Below are 20,728 nucleotides of genomic sequence, written 5' to 3'. Positions count from 1 at the left end.
GTAGCACTTACACACAAAAATGCCTGGATTGATAAAAGGCTTCACTTGTGGGTTATTTTTCAAATAGCCATTTAGTCCTTTATGCTTTCCTTATTATGTTTCAGAAAGCTTTACAAACTTCAGGAGTCTATCTACTTTTTTCTTTTTAAGTTTATTTATTTTGAGAGAGAGCGAGAGCGAGCGAGCAAACAAGCATGAGCAGGGAAGGGGAAGAAAGAGAGAGGAAGAGAGAGAATCCCTAGCAGGCTCCATGCTGTCAGGGAAGAGCCCCATATAGGGCTGAAACTCATGAATGAGATCATGACCTGTGCAAAGTCAAGATGGACACTTAACCAACTGAGCCACCCAGGCGTCCCAGGAGTCTATCTCCTTTATAAATGGTTTTTAAAAAGTAATAACGATGATAAAAATGGTTTTAAAAAATTAGAAAATACAAATATTTTAAATATAAAAATCATTTGCAATCCCAGTGTTAACACTGCCACCATTCTGCGATAATTCCTCGCAGTTTTTAAGAACACCTTATGTACATATGCTGTGTATAAATTTTTAGAGCCTGTATTTTAACCCCTTGAGTTCCGCGGTGCTGTCGTGGCCATTCCAGGTCGAGCCTCGCGGTGCAGAGGTATGTCAGCGGTCAGCAGCTACAGTTTGTCTTTCTGCCTCGGAGAACCAGCTGCTGGATGCAGCAGGCTCAGAGACACTCCCTCCTTTTTCCTTTCCTGCTCCACCTCCCTAAACTTTCCAGTTTCAACAGCAGATAGTCTCTTGGCCATCTAGCTAGCTCCAGCCCTCCCACACTGGCTTCAAAAGGAAAAAAATCCCCTAAGGGTAGCAGTAGCGTCGCAGGGAGGAAAGCTGCCCACTCTCCTGGAACCTAGAGGCGGAGGCCCCCATCTGCACCGGCGGCGCGCGCTCTCGGCGGGCGCGACCCACCCCCGCCCTCCCCCTCCCTCCGCGGGCCCGCCCCGGCGGACACGCGCTCGCCCCCACGGGCGGAGACGCGCCGGGGAAAGCGCGCGGCCGCGAGCTCCAGGCGCCATTTTGGAGTCGCTGTGTGGGCCGAGGCGGCGGGGCCCTTCGCGGTGGCCGCGGCTCGCCGAAGGAGGCTTTCGCAGCTACGAGGGGTCCCGGAAGGAGAACGCGGGTTGCGTGGGACTGAGAAAGGAGGCTTCTCCTGGGGCAGCCAGAACCGCAAAGGTGGAGCCGCGTTGGCGTCCGCCGCGGGACCAGCGCCTCGGATGCGGGCTGAGCGTGGGGGGTCGCGGCGGCGGGAGCGCGAAGCGGGGCTCCCTGGGGGCCTCATGTGAGAGCCGCGGGACCAGCCGCCGCCGTCCTCGGAGCCCGGGGTGGTGCTTGGGGGAAGCCGCCCCCGGCAGCAGGTAACGGCGGAGGGTCAGGGCCGGAGCCCCGCTGTGACTGCGGGGCTGGGGTGGGTCCGCCGACCTTCGTGGGCGGCAGGGCGGATCGGGGGCGCGGGGTCCCGGGCGCGGCGCCCAGACCTTAGAGCCTGCTTGGGGGCGTTTCCCCGCTATGCCTGCTTCAAAACATGTCAACAAGGCGTGGTGTGAATGCGGGCTCGCGGCTGCTGTCGCCCGGTTTTATTACCCTTGGCAGGGTTGGCGACAGGCACCTTAGAGCTCGCGCTCTGCCAGGCTCTTCCCGGCGTGGGCTGTGCCCGTGCGTGTAGCTTGAAAAAACGAGGGGCGTTAAAGATGTCAAAACACTGCTCAGGGTAGAGCGCGTGAGAAACGTCAGGGAGAGCCAATCCGTGGAGGTGGCGCGGGAGGAGGGGACGTCCCGGTCCCGGAGCCCAGTGGAAAACTTGGCCGCTTGTGAGGAGGAGCCGCTTGGCGCCTGCCTTAGGCGTGGGCAGCGGGTTCAGGTGGGGCTGGCCACGGGGATCAGGAAGCAGCCTATTCAGTGATTGACCTGCGTCTCCAAGCTAAGAGGTTAGATTACTATTATTTTGTTGCTGATGATGTCCAATTCATTCAGTGAGCCAGATCTTTTAAATAGTCTTTTTGCCCTCTTCTTTTGAAATATTTATAAAAATGCCATCAACTCCGAGTTATCTACAAATGACACCTAGACACATTTTCGCCACCACACTCTTCGTACCATCTAGTTCTGAGAGTTAATCTCGTCCCACTGTTTTTTTTTTTTTTTTTCTTGTATTCCAGCCGAAGAATGCAAGTTAATTTTGATATTAGGCAAATGGAAAGGAAATGTGATGCCAAAACAAGCTTTTTAGAGCTGTGTACAAATGGGCTTTTAAAAGTGCTACATTTTACTAAATGTACAGTTTACTAAAAGTGTTTAATACAGTGATGGGCACACAGCTGAAGTATTCTCCACTCTTTCTCTGATGAACAAATTTACTACTACTTTCCGAGGGTATGGAAATATTAAGATTAGTTCAGTAACTCCCTGTGCTGCTCAACTACTCTAGTTTTTCCTCATTAATGGTTTGTTTGTTTGTTTTTCCTTTTGGTGCTTCATAATATCAGTCCCTCACCAAATGCTGTAGTGACCTAAGTTGCATCAATTATTTGGGGCCTAGAAAAGTTGCAATTTGAAATTGAACTGCTGGAGCCTTGAAGAGGTCTGGTTTGGGTGCTCTACTAAGGAAAAGAAATTATAAAGACAGTTTCATTCTTTTTTGAATCTCTGTATTTCAAAATTATGTTTCAGGTAGTCAGAGAAATTATAAGCCACATTATGATTTTGTTCTTTGACCCATATTTTCTATGCTAAAATTAAGCCTTCAGGATAAGGTAAAGCAGAAAAATGGGTCATAATGACACTTACCTCAACCTCTAGTGGGACATTATTACTAGAAGAGATTTTTTTTATATTAAAGGTTATATTGTGGATTATACTACCTTTTCACTAAACACATTACAAAACGTATTCTCAGATTCACAAGTAAGTTTTAATGTTCCATAAAACTACCCTCTTGCCATCACCTTTGTCATTCTGTTTTCTCCTTTCTTCTCTCCTTGCTCAGTAGAATATACATCATTTACTTCACTTCATTTACATCATCCAACTCACAGATTTGGAAGTAGGATCAATGAGGAATTCATACATGCTGAGATCTCCTGGGCAGATTGTAACAGCAAGAAGGGCAGGAGGCTTTGCCGTTTTGTTTCCTTCCAGCCCCCAGTCCCCTTTCACAAGTTTTACTAGCTATTGGGTAAAGAGATCCCACAGAGATCTATTTGGTTAAGAGTCATACACATACACATCCTTCATCCCACACAGGAATCAAATTCTTATACACAGATATGCCAGAAGAAGGGAGTTGGAGGCACAAGCCATCCTTTTCAAAAGCTATGACTCCAAATCCAAACTACCACTCTGCCAGAACTACTCTGTAGGTGTAAGTGTCGCAGGCTCTAAACCAAAGGGGTACTAGTGGGTAGTCTGCAATTACCCCCCTTAGTTTGCAATACTTTTCCAGATAACAAATCAAAACAAGACCTGTTTGTCTGATTACAGTGTAATTCATTGACGTTAAAAGGAATGTGTATGAGATAGATAGGGGCACCTGGGTGGCTTGGTGGTTAAGTGTCCAACTCTTGATTTCAGCTCAGGTCACGATCTCAACAGTTTGGTGAGTTGGAGCCCTACATTGGGCTCCGTGCTGACAGCGTGGAACCTGCTTGGGATTTTCTCTCCATCTCTCTCTGCCCTTCCCCTGCTTGTGCTCTCTCTGGCAAAAAAAAAAAAAAAAAAAAAATTCACCTGTAATGCCACCACTATTATCCTACTACTGTATTTATATAATATGGTACAGTATAATCCCACTTAATTATGGTTAGTTACTACCTTAGTGTGGTGAATCCAGTACCAGTGTGTGTTTCTCACATATAACCATGTGTTCTTGTATTTTCTCACACGTTTCATTTCTTTGTCATACACTTTAAAGTCTTTAATACTGGACTACTTTCCTGTATTTGAGTTCAACATCCTCTGTCTCTTTTTAAGCCCTACTACTGTTTAATTCCTCACAAGAATCCTGTGTGTTATTATCCCCACTTTACAAAGTGAAGCACAGGAAGGCCAAATAATTTGTTCAAGGCCACATAACCAGGGAGAGGTAGAGCCACAATTCAAACCCAGGGAGCTTGATTCCAGAGCCCATTCTTTTAACCATACTACTATTTTGCAATAAGACTGTTTCAGAGAAACAAATGCAATGAAGATCATACAAATACACAGAATAAACATATACCTATCATTCGGAAATACAACTTAGGGTAAACATTGCCATACTAAGAGATGTGTTGGAAGAAGAAACCACATTTCAGACCAAACCATGCATAGTAGGGATGGGTTTGCTTATCTTAAGTAGAGATTGTGTCTGGCAGTAACATATTACAGACTGTTCAACGTGGAGAGATCTATTGGCTACTTAATTCGTATCTTCTCTAGAGATTCCTGAGACTGTGGTTCCTTGAATTCAAGAACTCAAATATAGCAGGTATCCTTAGATGACTTTTAAGAAAGCTTTAGCAGGTGTCACTGTAGGGTTTTTTTCTTTTTTTAATATTGCTTTTAGTTGACTATAATTTTTGGTTTAGTTTCAAAATCATGATATCTCTCCCTCCCCCTGCCAGTAGTACAGTATATACACAAATGCTTAAAAATACCTGTATAGAATTTGTAAAACAACAGTTGGTCTCCACTGGCACTTTTCATTATATTTTGTTTTGATATTCTTGAATTACTGGTCCAGTTCCTCATGTTTGTGTTTGCATTTATAAACATACATATATGTATCTCAGTGGCAAAACGAATGTTGGATTTATTGCTATTCAAAAGTTAAGTATGAAAAAAATGATGCATTTTTCTGAATAGGATGAAACGAGGAGGAAGAGATAGTGACCATAATTTATCAGAAGAAGGTACTGCAGAGAAATCTAAGAAACTGAGGACTACAAATGAGCAATCTCAGACTTGTGATTGGGGTAATCTCCTTCAGGACATTATTCTCCAAGTATTTAAGTATTTGCCTCTTCTTGACCGGGCTCATGCTTCACAAGTTTGCCGCAACTGGAACCAGGTATTTCACATGCCTGATTTGTGGAGATGTTTTGAATTTGAACTGAATCAGCCAGCTACATCTTACTTGAAAGCTACACACCCAGAGCTGATCAAACAGATTATTAAAAGACATTCAAACCATCTGCAATATGTCAGCTTCAAGGTAATACTTTAAATCCTTCTTTTAAAAAATAAAGTATATTCAGTGGCTTTTTTTATCCTAAGCCAAAATATGTTCTCATGTTTTAAAAATACTGCCTTTTTAGAGAAAGTTCTTAATGATTTAGAAGTATTATATACATTAGAAGCTGCAGAGGGGCACCTGGGTGGCTCATTCGGTTAAGCATCCGACTTCAGCTCAGGTCATGATCTCGCTGTTTTTGAGTTTGAGCCTCGCGTTGGGCTCTGTGCTGACAGCTCAGAGCCTGGAGCCTGCTTCGGATTCTGTGTCTCCTTCTCTCTCTGCCCCTCTCCTGCTCCCAGTCTGTCTCTGTCTCTCAAAAATAAATAAACATTAAAAAAATACTTTTTAAATCATTTAGAAGCTGCAGAACTAATTCCAGCTGTTACTTTTATCATAATTTTTAACATAGTTATTTTTTTATTTTTATCATAATTATTCATAATTTATTAAAAGAACAGAAGCAGCTACTAAATAAGCATAAATCATTTACTAAAGCTGTCAGTCACATTGAATTATTTTGAATAAATTTGAGGAAAAAATATACAGTAAAATAAATAAAAAACGTGAAGGGGTGCCTGGGTGGCTTGGTCATTTGAGTGTCTGACTCTTGATTTTGTTCAGGTCATAATCCCAGGGTTGTGGGATCAAGTCCGCATTGGGCTCCATGCTCAGTGTGGAGCCTGCTTAAGATTCTCTCTCTCTCTGCCCATCTCCCCCTGCTCGTGCTCACTCTCTTAAAAAAAAAAAAATATGGAGATTATGATTGACTAAAACTTAATTGCTATTACTGTTTAATAGAGACTGAATTCTGCTTATTGATGGCTTTATGATATGGGGTTTTCAAAGAAAAAGGAGATAAAAAATTTTTTTTAATGTTTGTTATTGAGAGAGAGTGAGTGAGCATGAGCGGGGGAGGGGCAGAGAGAGAGGGAGACACAGAATCTGAAGCAGGCTGCAGGCTCCAAGCTGTCAGCACAGAGCCCAGCATGGGCTCGAACTCACAAACCCCATGACCTGAGCCGAAGTCAGATGCTTAATCGACTGAGCCACCCAGGCATCCCTAAGAAATTTTATGTAAAAGGTTTAGATGAATATATTTTAGAGAGAAATAGAAAAAAGGACGTGGAAGAATGCCAAAGAGAACCGTTTGTTTCTTTTCATTGCCAGAAGGGACATACTGGAATTCATGCAGTGATGAGATAATTGAAGTGGGGTGGCTTTTTGAGATGTCTAGAGTAGTTTAAGGAATCACAGTGGTTTACAGGAGTACAGAGGCTTATAGTATTTTGTTTTGGGGATGAATAATGGAATGTAGGCATGTTTACTAAATCTTTAACCTACCTGATAATTTTTGAAAAGTAACACATGAATACCTGATTACCCATAGCTAGCATTTATTTAACAGGTCACATTAAACCTAGATAAAGCAGTGGTTCTTAATTCAAGTTCTTTGCCAAAACTAGTCTTGTCTGCTCTCATATCACTCCTTCTTAGATGGAGATTATTTGTAATGTAATAAACTAATAACTGTTTCTTCTGTAAAATTAAGGTTACACAGAGAAATGTAAATATATGCATAGGTAAATGGTGTGTTCTTTTCTAAGGTGGACAGCAGCAAAGAATCAGCTGAAGCAGCTTGTGATATATTATCGCAACTGGTAAATTGCTCATTAAAAACACTTGGACTTATTTCAACCGCTCGGCCAAGCTTTATGGATTTACCAAAGGTATTTGCTGGTTTTATGTTGTTGGCAGTTACTGAGAAATCCGATAGAAGCCCTGCCCTTGTAGTGGTCATTTCTTGTAGTGACCATGGGAGTGTAAGAAAAATAGTATACATAATGGAAAACTAGTTACTATTTATTTAGAATGTCAGGCAATAGGAGTTTTAATAAAGCTTTTCCTTTTTCTGATCACCTTGTGCTTCTTGATGGGAAAAGTTAAAGAGTGAGTGAATTTGCAGAGGATTCAGCAAAGAGATGTACTAAAAGTGACTAAAACTGAGAAGCAAATTAGGGAAAAGACATATAGCAGCTCCTTTTTGGACTTTCAGAGCAGATTTGTGAAATTACAATCAAAGAAAAGTAGACAGTGCCAGTAGTGAGAACAGGTATAGCTTATTTATAAAATCTTCTGGTAATTGTGTATAGATTTATTCCTGAGCAAATTTAGTGTACTTGGATTACTTTACAGATTTTATTTATTTATTTATTTATTTATTTTAACTTTTTTTTTTTTTTTAAATATATTTTTGAGACAGAGCATGAATGGGGGAGGGTCAGAGAGAGGGAGACACAGAATCTGAAACAGGCTCCAGGCTCTGAGCTGTCAGCACAGAGCCCAACGCGGGGCTCAAACTCACGGACTGCGAAATCATGACCTGAGCCGAAGTCGGCCACTTAACCGACTCAGCCACCCAGGCACCCCTTTACAGATTTTATTTAAAGAAAGCTTTTTTTTTTGGTGAACAGTGAACTATTTATGTTCATATATATGTTCTAACATGATCCTGTGTATAGTAAGATAGTGTCTCTAATAACTAGACTCTTAAAATAGAAAAAAAATAAGTGCATTTTTAGAAGGCAGCTGATAAAAGGCCTCCTGAGTATGTTAACTAATATTGGGTAGGTTAGCATGCAACAGTAATTTGAAAGGTTTTTTTCAGAGTACACTGCAAACTAAGATATAGATACCCCTTTACATATCTAACAGTTTAATTTACTAGAATGATTCAGGAAGAAATAGTACTAAATTGAGTGTGTATTATAACTCAGGTAGTTATGGAATGGAATATTTGTAACAAATGTATCACCAGTTGATTTCAAAGTCTTAATTGGTGTTTAAAAAGGTTCTTTAAATACATACATTTGAGTTAAAATGTTTTCCTCCTATAAAATAAGGGAAATAGGTAAGAGATTCTGTTCAGCATTTTAAGATTCTAAGTACATGAGTCAGAGCACTGAGGTTCTTGAACTTAGTGTGCATAAAAATCATCTAAGAAACTTGGAAATTTTGGGTTACATTCCCTGTTTCAAATTTCCCCTTCCTATGAGACATCCAGGAGATTCTTATTAAGTCAGAGCACTGACTTACATGGTATAGTAGCACCTTGTTCAAGCTTCATATGGGAAATGATATATTTTGAATTGATTTTCTGTGTACATACCATAGTTAAAAAAACAAATAGATATGGTATATGTAAAACATACCACATGAAAAGGTATGCTGAACAAATTTAATTTCCTTTTTTTCTTGTTACTCAAGATTACTTACCATTATACAGATCTAGTACTAGTACTGTAGTTACATGAAGTAGTTTTGTCTTTGGGAACTATGATGCATCTGGGATGGCTTCCTTCCTTATTAAATGGGCCTAAGATGTTTATGTTGTTCTTCACCTCGCCCCCCCCCCCCCCCATTTTGGCTCTTGTAGAAGATTGAAGTAGGGTGTTACTGTACCTTGGAAGTCCTGGAAGAACTGTAGAAAACATGAAAGAAGTATATTTGACCTCAGATAAATCTGAGGGAAATGGAAAAAAGAAGGCAGGGATGCAGTCATGAGGATGCAGTCATGAGTATACTAATGAAATGGGACTGTACAAGGTATAACTGAGTTTGAGGTGAAAATATTAGAAAGAGTTAACATTTAAATAGGCAAAAAGTTACCTAATCAAAATTTAAGTAGTTAACCAGTTATTTAATTGTAGAGGAAAATTAAGTTAGTGAATGTGATCATGCAAATGGTGTTTCTTTGTACTTTCTTGGCTGTTAGCTTGCCCTCATTCCTTTTCATTGCTGTAGTGAATTTATAAAGGTAAGTGGAGGGTGAGATTGGTTATGTAGAGGAAGGTGTCAGAGCATATGTTGACCTTTCTTTCCTACTCCTGGATCCTTCGTCCATTGGTTTTAGCTGATTCCACGTTACATACTCTGACCATGCTTTAATTCCTGTTGCCCTACAGTGGTTCCTTGAGGTCAGATTCTGTGTCCAAAAGATAATTACATGTATATAATAAATGGAATAATAATTGGTATATTTGTGGAAAAATACATTAAAATGAATGGCTTGAAAATATTGTAGATAATTTAACATATTTAAAGGAGTTTTAAACTTGGAAATTTATTAGGTATGATTTTGCTTATTTTAGAATCAAATTTTCTGTGAGCTTTTTTGTTTCAAGTGAGCCTGAGTTGATATTCTAATTTCTAATGATTATGCTAGTAATTTTATTACTATTTTAATGGTTAACTATCAGACCAAAAAAGAATGCAGTTCAGTGTTACAAAACACTGGAGGTATTCTCATCCCCGATTCTGTAATTCATCTTTTTACTTTTTACTTACCAGTGATTATTGTGATTTAGAGGCTTGAAATCTCATTTTGCTACAGGTAAAAAGACTTTTCTCAAAGATAGCAAATAGTCACCTCCCTTTTTTACCATACCCCCAACAACAGAGTGAAAGGATGCTACCCCTAAAACAGTTATGGGATACATCATTAGGATTCAGATGAACTCTATGTGAACTATATGTCTTATGTGAACACCCCCTCAATTCTCATGTCTGAAAGTTGAAACTGTTTCCATTTTTTTGCTTTTTAGTCTCACTTTATTTCTGCACTGACAGTAGTGTTTGTAAATTCCAAATCCTTGTCATCGCTTAAGATAGATGATACCCCAGTAGATGATCCATCCCTCAAAGTACTAGTGGCCAACAACAGCGATACACTCAAGCTGCTGAAAATGAGCAGCTGTCCTCATGTCTCTCCAGCAGGTATGTTGTGTTTTTTGCCAGGTAACATTTTACTAAAATGGACTGATGTATTTATCGAATTAAAAACTGATCATTAACCTTGAGGGTGGGTTAATATGATTATTTCATCCCTTTTGCATAAACATTTTTAATGTCATGATACAGTAACATAAATTTCTGTAGCATTCCTAGCCTAGACACTTATTTTCAACTTATTTTTTACTCTTACTTGTCAGCTTGTGTCCAAACTGTGTTAGAATATGGATTAAAAAAAAAAAAAGGACAGTATTAGATTTGCCTGAGGTGCCCTTTAGATAATATAGAACTTTCTTTAATTGTAGTTGAGCCAGCAGGGTAGGTTTTGAATCAGAGCAATCTCATAATTGCTTTTCTTCTCACTATGTAGAGGGAGGAGAGTTGTGCTGAAGTTGCCACCTTAACATTTTGCAAGATAACCCTTTTCCTAACTTGAATCTTGGAGCCAAGAACCCATCAAATGGGGAATAGCATTGTGAAATCTCTTTCCAACTTTTCTTATATAGAATTTTCTAAGCATTACTGCATTATTCAGTTTCAGATTATTTAAATTCCAAATAGTTTGTATTATAAAATAAGTATATTGGGGTGCCTGGGTGGCTCAGTCAGTTAAGCGTCCGACTTCAGCTCAGGTCACGATCTCATGGTCCGTGAGTTCGAGCCCCGCGTCAGGCTCTGGGCTGATGGCTCAGAGCCTGGAGCCTGCTTCCGATTATGTGTCTCCCTCTCTCTCTGCCCCTCCCCCGTTCATGCTCTGTCTCTGTCTCAAAAATAAATAAATGTTAAAAAAAAAAATTTAAAAAAAAATAATAAAAAAATAAAATAAGTATAAACTCACACTTGGTATTATTACTTTCTGATGCTTCACTTCTGACACATCCTCCCACTGTTGACATCCCTCCCAGTCTTTTGGCTGTGTTACTTGGGAAACCCGTTTTTAAAAGACAGTGTTAAATCCTTGATATCTTTACAAAATACTTCCTACCTTCTTGCCATGACTAAAGCCCGGCCTTCCCCCAAGAAAGTGATTTCTTCTTGGATGGAGATTTCTTAGTGTTCTCTGTCTCCTACAGGGAGGGTCTTGGTGACAGGAATGGCTAGTCTATTGCAGTATTTCCCTAGCTGCTTCTGCCACTTCGAGATTTTTACTGAAGGTGATAATCTAAACAGTCTGGAACTTAAGAAGAATGGACTTTTGGCAGTTACTTCTTACATGACCTTGGTCACATTTTCTATCTACTGTACGCGTTGCTATGGGAGTGAGGTCCATACCTTGTAGCTTCATACTGTACAGGGTCCTTTGTATCCTCACCTCCACCTGTCTCTTTAATCTTGTTTGCTACTCATTCATGTGTAGCTTTTACTTGAGTCCTATAATAACTAAGGTTCTTTGTACCTGTGTGTGTGTGGTTAGTACACTGTACCTTGTGGAATATGTTTTTTCTTCCCACTTCTTCATCTAGCCAAGTCCAGGCCAGCCTTCAGAATTCAACTCAGATGATCTGGTTTTGTTCTTATTTTCTCCTCTCTGGTTTGGAACCACCATGTGTTGTTTCCATAGCACTCTGAATGTAACTTCAGCACTTCCCACACTATATGAGAGCTTTTGGGTCTCTGGGTTCTCAGTGAGACTATGAGTTCATTATTCTTTTTATCCTGGTACATCTCATGTTCATTTACTTTTATTAAACATACACATCAATTCTGATAGGGTAGTATAAACTTGCTTGGTCTTCCCTCATGGCTTTTGGGCAAGTTGTTCAGGAAGGGAAGGGAAATGAAAGAGAGCACCTGAAATACTTTTAAATTTAAGAGTATAACCTTAGACGATTATAATTTAAAATTTAATATATTGGCATATTTACTTTCTATCCATATTTTGCATATTGGGACTATGCAAAACTATTTCTTTTTCTAAGTTGAAATCAAGGGTTTTTTTTCTTTTCTTTAGTCACTGAATATTTTATCAAACTTTTCTCCTATTTTATATAGTCCTTATAATTGTCTACTGCTTGATGTTTAGGCACCATTCAACGCTAGTGACTGTTGACTCTGATACCATATTATGTCGTTTTCCTTCTTCTGTGATTGTTCCTACCATTTCTTTTGGTGATTTCTCTTTTCATTCCTTAAATTTTGGTGTTTCACTGTGTTCTGTGCTGAGTCCTTTTTTGTTTTACTATGTAAACTCTGGGCTGTCGTCATCATCTGTTGTGTCAGTTACATTCTGTATGTTAATACTTCCCACTTACAGTGTCTCTGGAACTCCAGAGCTATGTGTTGAGCTGCCAGTGGCCCAGTTCCTCTAGAATGTCTCACTGGTGCTTCAGATGAATGAACTTTCTTCTCCCCCTGTCTAAATCTCTTGCTTTTTCCTTTGTGCTATCTCAGTAAATGGCTCCATCCATCTGGTTGTCAGGGACCTGACAGACATCCTTGATTCTTCCTACCCTTCCTTTCTACATCCTTTCAGTCTCCAAGGTCTGGTGATTCCATCATTGAAATAGGCCTTGAGTCTACACTGTGGACTGATGATTTATTCTGATCCCCTTCTATTCATATTGCTAAAGCTCTAAGCTGCAGTGTGGTAGTATTTGGAGTTCGGTTGGGAGATAGTTAGGTCATGAGGGTGGAGGTCTCATAAATGGCATTAGTGCCCTTATAAGAAGAGGCAGGAGAGAGATGATCTCTCTTTCACCATGTGAAGATACAGCAAGAAGGTGGCTATCCGCAAGCCAGGAAGAGTTGTGGTCCTCATCAGAACCTGACCATTCAGATTGGACTTCCAGGCTCCAGAACTGTGAAGAGTAAATGTTTATTGCTTAAGCCACCCTGTTTGTGGTATTCTGTTAAGCAACTTGAACTAAGACACTCTGCCTTCTTCATCTCCACTCTTACTCCTGTAGTACAGGTCTCTATAATCTTTGTGCAGTACCCTCTTACACTGATTTCCTAACTGGCAGCTTATTCTTCTGTAATGTGATTTCTATGCTACAGAGTAATCTTTCTAAAATATAAATCAGATATTTTTCTCCAGTTTTCTTCAAATGTTCTCACTATGCTTTAGATAAGATCCAAACTCCTTACTGAGGCTGACAAGGTCCCATATGATCTAGCCCTTGCCTCTCTATGGGGCTTCATCCTTTAAGATGTTACCTTACTTGCATACTGTATGTTGACCTGAAGGCTTGGAATGCTTCAGTTCTTGGAATGCTTGTGTTTCTTCCATGTGTGGGTGTTCACACAGGAAATAAAGTTCACTTTCCTTCTCCCCTATCTTTTGCCCTAGCTTGATCCTTCTAATTCTTTATGTCTCACTGTGTTAGTTCTGGGAAATCTTCCCTGATCCCCTTGCTAGGACACCCAGAGCATTCTTGTTTAATTCTCTGCTGCCTGCTATTATGATAAGGATGTCTTGTTCATGTTGCATCTTTACCATCTTAGCACCAGTGCTTGACACTCATTATTAGTTGAACTAATGAACATTTAGTTACTTAGTGTTCTATGTTGTTGGTAAGCCAACATTTGTCTTATAATTCTTTTAAGGTTGGTATGTAAGTATCTACATTTTTGCTGTGATTTAAAAAATGAACCATTTTGGCACGAAGCAGTTTGCTTCTGTCAATTTCTTCCATAGGACAGATGGTAAAGTGGAAGAAGTAGATCAGAGGATCCAGATCTTTTTTATATACAGCTTTTTGCTGTATTTTCTTCTAAATGAGTTGTGTGAATTTACAATAGTACCGACAATGAATTTCTATATACTTTTTAGCATGTATCAGTGTTTTATTTCTTTTTATTGCCAAATAATATTCCATTGTATGGATTGTACCACATTTATCTATTGATCATTTGATGGATATTTGCATTGTTTCCACCTTTTGACTGTTATGAATGATGCTGCTATGAAAATTCCTGTGTAAGATTTTGTGTAGATAAATGGTTTAATTTCTTTTGGGTATATACCTAGGAGTGGAATTGCTGAATTATATAGTAACTGTTTAATTAAGTTTCCTATTGCTGCATAACCAACAACTACAAATTTAGCACGTTAAACCAGCACTCATTTGGTAGTGTCACAGCTCTGTAGGTCACAGATATAGCCATTGCTTAGCTAGCTTCTCTGCTTAGCCAGGGAAGCTGTGAGTCTGACTTCTTTTCTGAAACTGGCCAAAGAAAACTCAGCTTTTAAAGGGTTCATGTGATTAGATTAGAACTGCCTGGACAATCTTGTTTTAAAGCCAACTGTGCTATATAATATAATCATGGGAGTGGTATCTCCTCACATTACAGGTGCTGGGGATTAGGTTGTAGAATCTTGGGGACTTGGACTTTTAGAATTATGCCTGCCACAACTGCTTTAATAGTTACTAAATGATATCTCAGTTTCTTTTATTTGCATCTTTGGTTTCCATTCCCTGTGTATTTATTTTCTTTTTATATCAAGTTTTATAAGATTGCAAAGAACAGAAGTGCTCAGGTTATGAAGGTTTATTTCAAAGTACACAGAAACCTTGTAGAGAACAGAAACTTTGTAGTGGCTGAATAGTAAAGCACAGATGTCTTTTGGTGACTCTTACACTGGTGATTCAGTTTACCTCTTTACTGATTCTGTTGCCTATATTCTCCTCCCACTGCTTTTAAGCTTTGGCTTATTGGTGCCTCTGTCTTGTCACTTCTCAAGCAGTAGTTAAGCACATGAACTTAAGAGTCATTCAGTTTGTGTTTGTCTTTAGTTGCATCAACTTCAAAATAGAAATAATTTATTTTTCTAGATTTTTGAGTATATTTAGTACCTGACATATCATACTGTACAATAAATAATAGATAATATGATGTGTGTTTTGTTCCTATCCTTGTTTCTAAACACCAGAAAGAAATGGTTTGAATGGGTCATTTATCAAGTACTATAGGCTGTCTGGGGTAGAATTTTAGTATTAGGCCATTTCAGAAATCAGACGCTGACCTTTGGTAAGATCTGCTTGATAGGGGTTTGGGCAGTTCTGAAGCATAGTATGGCTAAGTATAGGGACCATTTATGGAACTGCTTTCTGGATATGTTAAGAATTTGTTAGTTATAATTACTATTTCCATTAATGTGAATTGGTTACCTTTGACTCATTTATCTAGTGGTATCTTGGTATTTTTTTCTGAGAAATTTGTTAAGTTTATTAGACACTATTAAGCTGTTAAAAAAATTTTGCTCACTTGATAGAAATCTTTTTTTTTTTTTTTTAACGTTTATTTATTTTTGAGACAGAGAGAGACAGAGCATGAACAGGGGAGGGTCAGAGAGAGAGCAGGAGGCACAGAATCTGAAACAGGCTCCAGGCTCTGAGCTGTTAGCACAGAGCCCGACGCGGGGCTTGAACTCACGAACCACGAGATCATGACCTGAGCTGAAATCGGACGCTTAACCGACCGAGCCACCCAGGCGCCCCGATAGAAATCTTTTTTAACAACCTTTCAAATGTTTTATTTAGTTACATAGATTCTTTTATGTGGCTTTACCTTTTTTTTCTTTTTAATTAGAATTAAATTTTTAATTTCCAAAAATGTCTTTTGGCCTCTGTAGTGATGATCATGTAATTTTTCTTGCTTAACCTATAGGTTTGGTGTTTGTAATCAGTTTTTAAAAAAAATATAACACTGTCCATGCATTACTGGGGTAAACGTTAGTTATGGTACATGTAGCTAATCCTTGAACAACATGGGTTTGAACTGTGGGTCCATATACCTGTGGATTTTTTTCAGTAAACACAATATTATACTGTAAATATATTTCCTTTTATGATTTTCTTTTCTCTAACTTTGTTGTAAGAATGTAGTATTCTTATTGTAAGAATGTAGTAAATATATATTGACTGTTTATGTTATCAGTAAGGCATCTGGCTAACACTAGGCTATTAGTAATTAAGTGAGGAGTCAAAAGTTATACATAGATTTTCAACTATACAGGAGTCAGTGCCCCTAACCCCTGTGTTGTTTAAGGGTCATCTGTATTTATTAATAATTTATAATTGTTGGAACACCTGGGTGGCTCAGTGGGTTAAGCGTCTGACTCTGGGTTTCGGCTCAGGTCATGGTCATACGATTTCATGATTCAAGCCCCGCATTGGGCTCAGCACTGGCATCTGGAGCCTCCTTGGAGTTCTCTTTCGCCCTCTCTCTCTGCCCCTCCCCTACTCGCACTCTCTCTCTCTCTCTAAATAAATAAACTGTAAAACAAATTTATAATTGTTGTAAGTTTATAAGTGAGCTTTATTTCTTTTTATGGTATCAGGTTTAGAATTAGTCTCATTTTCTTATAGACAGATTTAGTAGTAGGTTTTTAAATGTGACTTTCTGCTAGTTCAACCATATAACTAAATTTTAAATTGTATAGCTTTATGATAGGGAAATACGGTAAAATTTTGAGACATGCATTTGATTACATTCTTTGAACAGGTGATGAACTCGTACAAAAATTTGTAAATAATTAGACACTATTTCTTCCTAGGTATCCTTTGTGTGGCTGATCAATGTCACGGCTTACGTGAACTGGCCCTGAATTACCACTTGTTAAGTGATGAATTGCTGCTGGCTTTATCTTCTGAAAAACACGTTCGATTAGAACATTTGCGCATTGATGTAGTCAGTGAGAATCCTGGACAGACACACTTCCATACTATTCAGAAAAGCAGCTGGGATGCTTTTATCAGACATTCACCAAAAGTGAACTTAGTGATGTATTTTTTTTTATACGAAGAGGAATTTGATCCATTCTTTCGGTATGAAATACCTGCCACCCATCTTTACTTTGGGAGATCAGTAAGCAAAGATGTGCTTGGCCGTGTGGGAATGACATGCCCTAGACTAGTTGAACTAGTAGTATGTGCTAATGGCTTACGGCCACTTGATGAAGAGTTAATTCGGATTGCAGAACGTTGTAAAAATTTGTCAGCTATTGGACTAGGGGAATGTGAAGTCTCATGTAGTGCCTTTGTTGAGTTTGTGAAGATGTGTGGTGGCCGCTTGTCTCAATTATCCATTATGGAAGAAGTATTAATTCCTGACCAAAAATATAGCCTGGAGCAAATCCATTGGGAGGTGTCCAAGCATCTTGGTAGGGTGTGGTTTCCAGACATGATGCCCACTTGGTAAAGACTGAATGATGTAGGGCATGATGAATAGCACCTTTACGTTAAGAATACTGTATTATAATAAGAGTTTATTTCCTGTAGTTCTGATGTAATTCTGCTATTTTGTGGCATGGAAATTTGATACCTGCATTGAATATATAAGGATTGTTTATTGGAAGACCCATGGACCAGTTTTGGTCAGAAAACTTCTTCTGTTTCTTTAGCCTAACAGCAGTCAAATCTCAGAAAAATTTATTAAACTGTGGTTCAGATCTGAAAGTAAGTCAATTATAAAGATGAAACATTTTATAGTCTGAAAAAAACAACACCTGTATATTATAATATCCGAGAAGTGAGTACTAAGAAGTTTTCCAAATGTTATGTTCTCTATGCATTTTTTTTTAAATGTAAACTTGACATTTTAGGGTCTTCAGTTATACATACACCTGTTATAAGGTGTTTAATATAGCTCAGGACAGTGAGCATTTTGTGAGAAAAATGGAGGCTGTATCATATTGAATGAAAGAGATTGGTTGAATGTTCTCAAATATGTTACAGAGCTGTTTGAAGAGGTATGTATAAGTAATTGGATTTCTTAGAAAACTGGTATGTGTCACACAATGGTTATTATAGACAGATAATAAACAGAGCCAAGATCAAATTAAAAGAAAATAAACAGAACAGAAGTGAGGCAGTTTAGTTTTGTATAAACTTTCAGGTTTGCTCTATAATCTGCTAAACCATATAAATTCTCTTCTGTGATATGTTACTATGTATGTGACACTTTGAGGCATCCTATGTAAAGCAAGGAATGCTTTGCCAGTTCTCCTTGGTTTTGTTTATCTTTGTTTAAGCTAGGTTTGAAGTATTATACAGTAATTGAAATGAAAAGCTTATCTATTTAAAAAAGCCAAATTGAAATAATTAAAGGTAGAACTTTAAAATGTTTATAAATTATTTCCATGAAAGAATATTCTCCAGTGAATTTTAGTGATGGTTCATTTTCCATTTTGGAATTAAATAGTTACATAAGTAGAATTTTCAAAAATCATAAAAGGAGCACTACTTGTTCAGTATAAACAAGTGAACTTAAAAGAGGATATATTTAAGTTCATAATCATATTTTTGAGTAAATATTGCTCAGTGGACTGGAAAATGTTAATAGAAAAATGTCTGCAGTTTTGTGATTGTTAATTTGGTTACAATGCTATTTTATATTATTTAAGTTAGGTAGCATTTTTATTACTTTCATATGAATAATGGTAAAACATACATTGCTATAAGAATATTAAGTTTGGGGCTACATTTAGTTTTTTTTTTGTTTGTTTTTGTTTTTAGATATTATATAAGCTTTGATTCTGAGCACTAGTGCTAGTAGATATTACCTTCCTAAGGGAAATTAGAAGTGATCTATCCCCAATGGAATAATACAGTAATGCTTGAAACTTTTAGAAAGCATCTTGGTAATAATGGAAGCTAACAGTCTTACAGATCTATTTTTTAAATAGATCACCTTCCTAAGAAAAAAGTAAAAGGTGATTTTGTACCTAATTTATACTTTTCAAAATTCATGGTGTTCCGGCCACATGTAAATGAGAAGAAAAAAGGCTGATCCAAACTGGGAAATTAAAAGCAATTATTGTAATATTTTCCCCTTACTAAATAGTTAAAAAGCTTTGTACAAGAAATACATGTGATAGTGGATGAAGCCTTTTTTCCCTTGAACAACTTTGGAAAATGGATTTGACAGTGCATAATCAGTTCTACTAACCAAAGCTTTATTCGGAAATTTACTTTTTTGTACAAATTGAATTATATAATGCTTGAAATACTTTAAGTCACTTTATAAGCAAAATGCATAGCACTTACTTTGTTTATACTGTAAAGTATATATGTTAAATGCTTTTATCAATTTGAGAATAAAGATAGTTACTAATGCTGTTGTATTAATAGTTTTTAAAAATGACACTAACATACATATTTGGTTTTCCAACAAGTTAAACTTACAGATTTATGGGTTTAGTTTCAAATTTATATTTGATGAATACAATGTTTAATTTTGAATAAGTTTATGGTAGGATGACTGTTATAAAGATGTAAGATAAGGTAAATGAAATCTATTCTTAGAAATAAGTTCTGATGACTAAAGTGATAGGAAATAAAAATTGGCCATGAAATGTAAATTTATTTTTCACATTTTACACAGAAAATGGTTAAACTAAAAAGAATAGGCTCTTTGTTTTTAGAATAAGAATTTATAAAACAGATTATTTTGAAATAGAATTCTTAGTCAAAGTCCTTTGAACCCAGGTATCCTTTTCGTAGAGAAATGTTTTATATAAATTCCTACAATCAGACTAGTTCTTAAAACTATTGAAATTATTTTCATTTCCTGTATTAACAGCTTCCAGAAGCTAACTTCAATTTCTCTTGGTAATCTGGGCTATTTTAACAATACTATCAGGAAAAAAAAAAGGCATGACTAAAGATTAATCAATTTATTGCATTCAAAAATAACTTTTTATATTTATGGAAAAGCTTAGGATAGATGGGAGGGGTTGATGTGAACAAGGCTTAGGCCTGAACTAGGTCTTTTTTTTTTTTTTTTTTTTTTTTGTTAACGTTTTTATTTATTTTTGAGAGAGGGAGAGGCACAGAGTACGAGCGGGGAGGGGCAGAAAGAGAGGGAGACACAGAATCTGAGGCAGGTTCCAGGCTCTGAGCTGTCAGCACAGAGCCCGGAGTGGGGCTCGAACCCATGAAGGGTGAGATCATGACCTGAGTGGAAGTCGGACATCCAACCAACTGAGCCACCCAGGTGCCCTGTGACCTAGGTCTTGTAAGAAGCTGTAAGTCACCCCTACCCCATACGTAGCTGGGAACAATCTTTGCAGACTCCAGCTTCAGTTTATCTGTGGTTTTAAAGTTATCAAGCAGCCAGGAAAAACCTTACCTGCTTCCTGACACCCAACTTTACTTTAAACATAAGGACATATCTTAGGGCATATAAAATGGACACAAAGCCCTTTACTCCAAAAGTGAACTAAAAGCTTATCCTTAGAATAATCAGTCAAGTAAAAGAATACAAGGGTAATAGCCTATCTTGTTTTAAGTAGGGGAAAGAAAATGTAGCTAGGAAAGTTTGAGAGCACAGGAAACTATTTGGACAATGGAGGGTAAATAGGCAGATGCTGGAAACAAACTTTGGCCAGCCCATTTGCCTTTGACTCTGAACAGGGGAAAAGATGTGTGGTAGTTTTGGAACATTGTTCTTTGTATAACATACCAACAAGTTATTTAAAAAAAATAGTCATCTTAAAGGAACTGAAGTCTCAGATTATAAAACTGAAGTTTACTAAGACTTTTTTTTTTTCTGATTTCAAAGGAGCCAATATTGAAAGTTACAAATACTTAATGTTTAGTAGTTTTAACCTTTGGACCATTTTCCTGTATGTGGATATTAAAATATATTTGATGACACTTTATGGGTCTACTTAATACTAGCCAGAATTAGTAAGTGAGGACATATTTAAAGCCCTGATTCAAGGGGCGCCTGGGTGGCTCAGTTGGTTAAGCCTCTGAC

The 20,728-nt window shown here is 38.0% G+C and overlaps 2 protein-coding genes across 4 annotated transcripts in view; one reads left to right on the top strand and one right to left on the bottom strand.

The window, feature by feature from the left end:
* Nucleotides 1–20,728, bottom strand: part of CLN5 (CLN5 intracellular trafficking protein) — a 56,952-nt gene that overhangs the window by 24,912 nt on the left and 11,312 nt on the right. Inside the window, exon 4 of one of the 3 annotated variants that reach the window (XM_049647106.1) lies at nucleotides 3,615–3,718. The exons of the other annotated variants lie outside the window; for them this stretch is intronic. Coding sequence (XP_049503063.1) covers nucleotides 3,633–3,718 — 86 coding nt within the window. The 3' untranslated portion in view covers nucleotides 3,615–3,632. Of the gene's footprint in view, nucleotides 1–3,614; nucleotides 3,719–20,728 lie in introns of those variants that run through there. 3 annotated transcript variants of the gene reach the window in all.
* FBXL3 (F-box and leucine rich repeat protein 3) lies at nucleotides 1,002–19,082 on the top strand. The gene is made up of 5 exons (XM_049647103.1): nucleotides 1,002–1,382; nucleotides 4,867–5,215; nucleotides 6,841–6,963; nucleotides 9,838–10,009; nucleotides 16,524–19,082. The coding sequence occupies exons 2-5, from the start codon at nucleotides 4,868–4,870 to the stop codon at nucleotides 17,165–17,167; spliced, it is 1,287 nt and encodes a 428-aa protein (XP_049503060.1). The 5' UTR covers nucleotides 1,002–1,382; nucleotide 4,867; the 3' UTR covers nucleotides 17,168–19,082.

This window comes from Panthera uncia, assembly GCF_023721935.1.
Source record: "Panthera uncia isolate 11264 chromosome A1 unlocalized genomic scaffold, Puncia_PCG_1.0 HiC_scaffold_16, whole genome shotgun sequence".
Lineage (NCBI taxonomy): Eukaryota > Metazoa > Chordata > Mammalia > Carnivora > Felidae > Panthera > Panthera uncia.
Note: the sequence above shows the minus strand (reverse complement) of the source record. Positions and strands in the feature narration are given on the sequence as shown.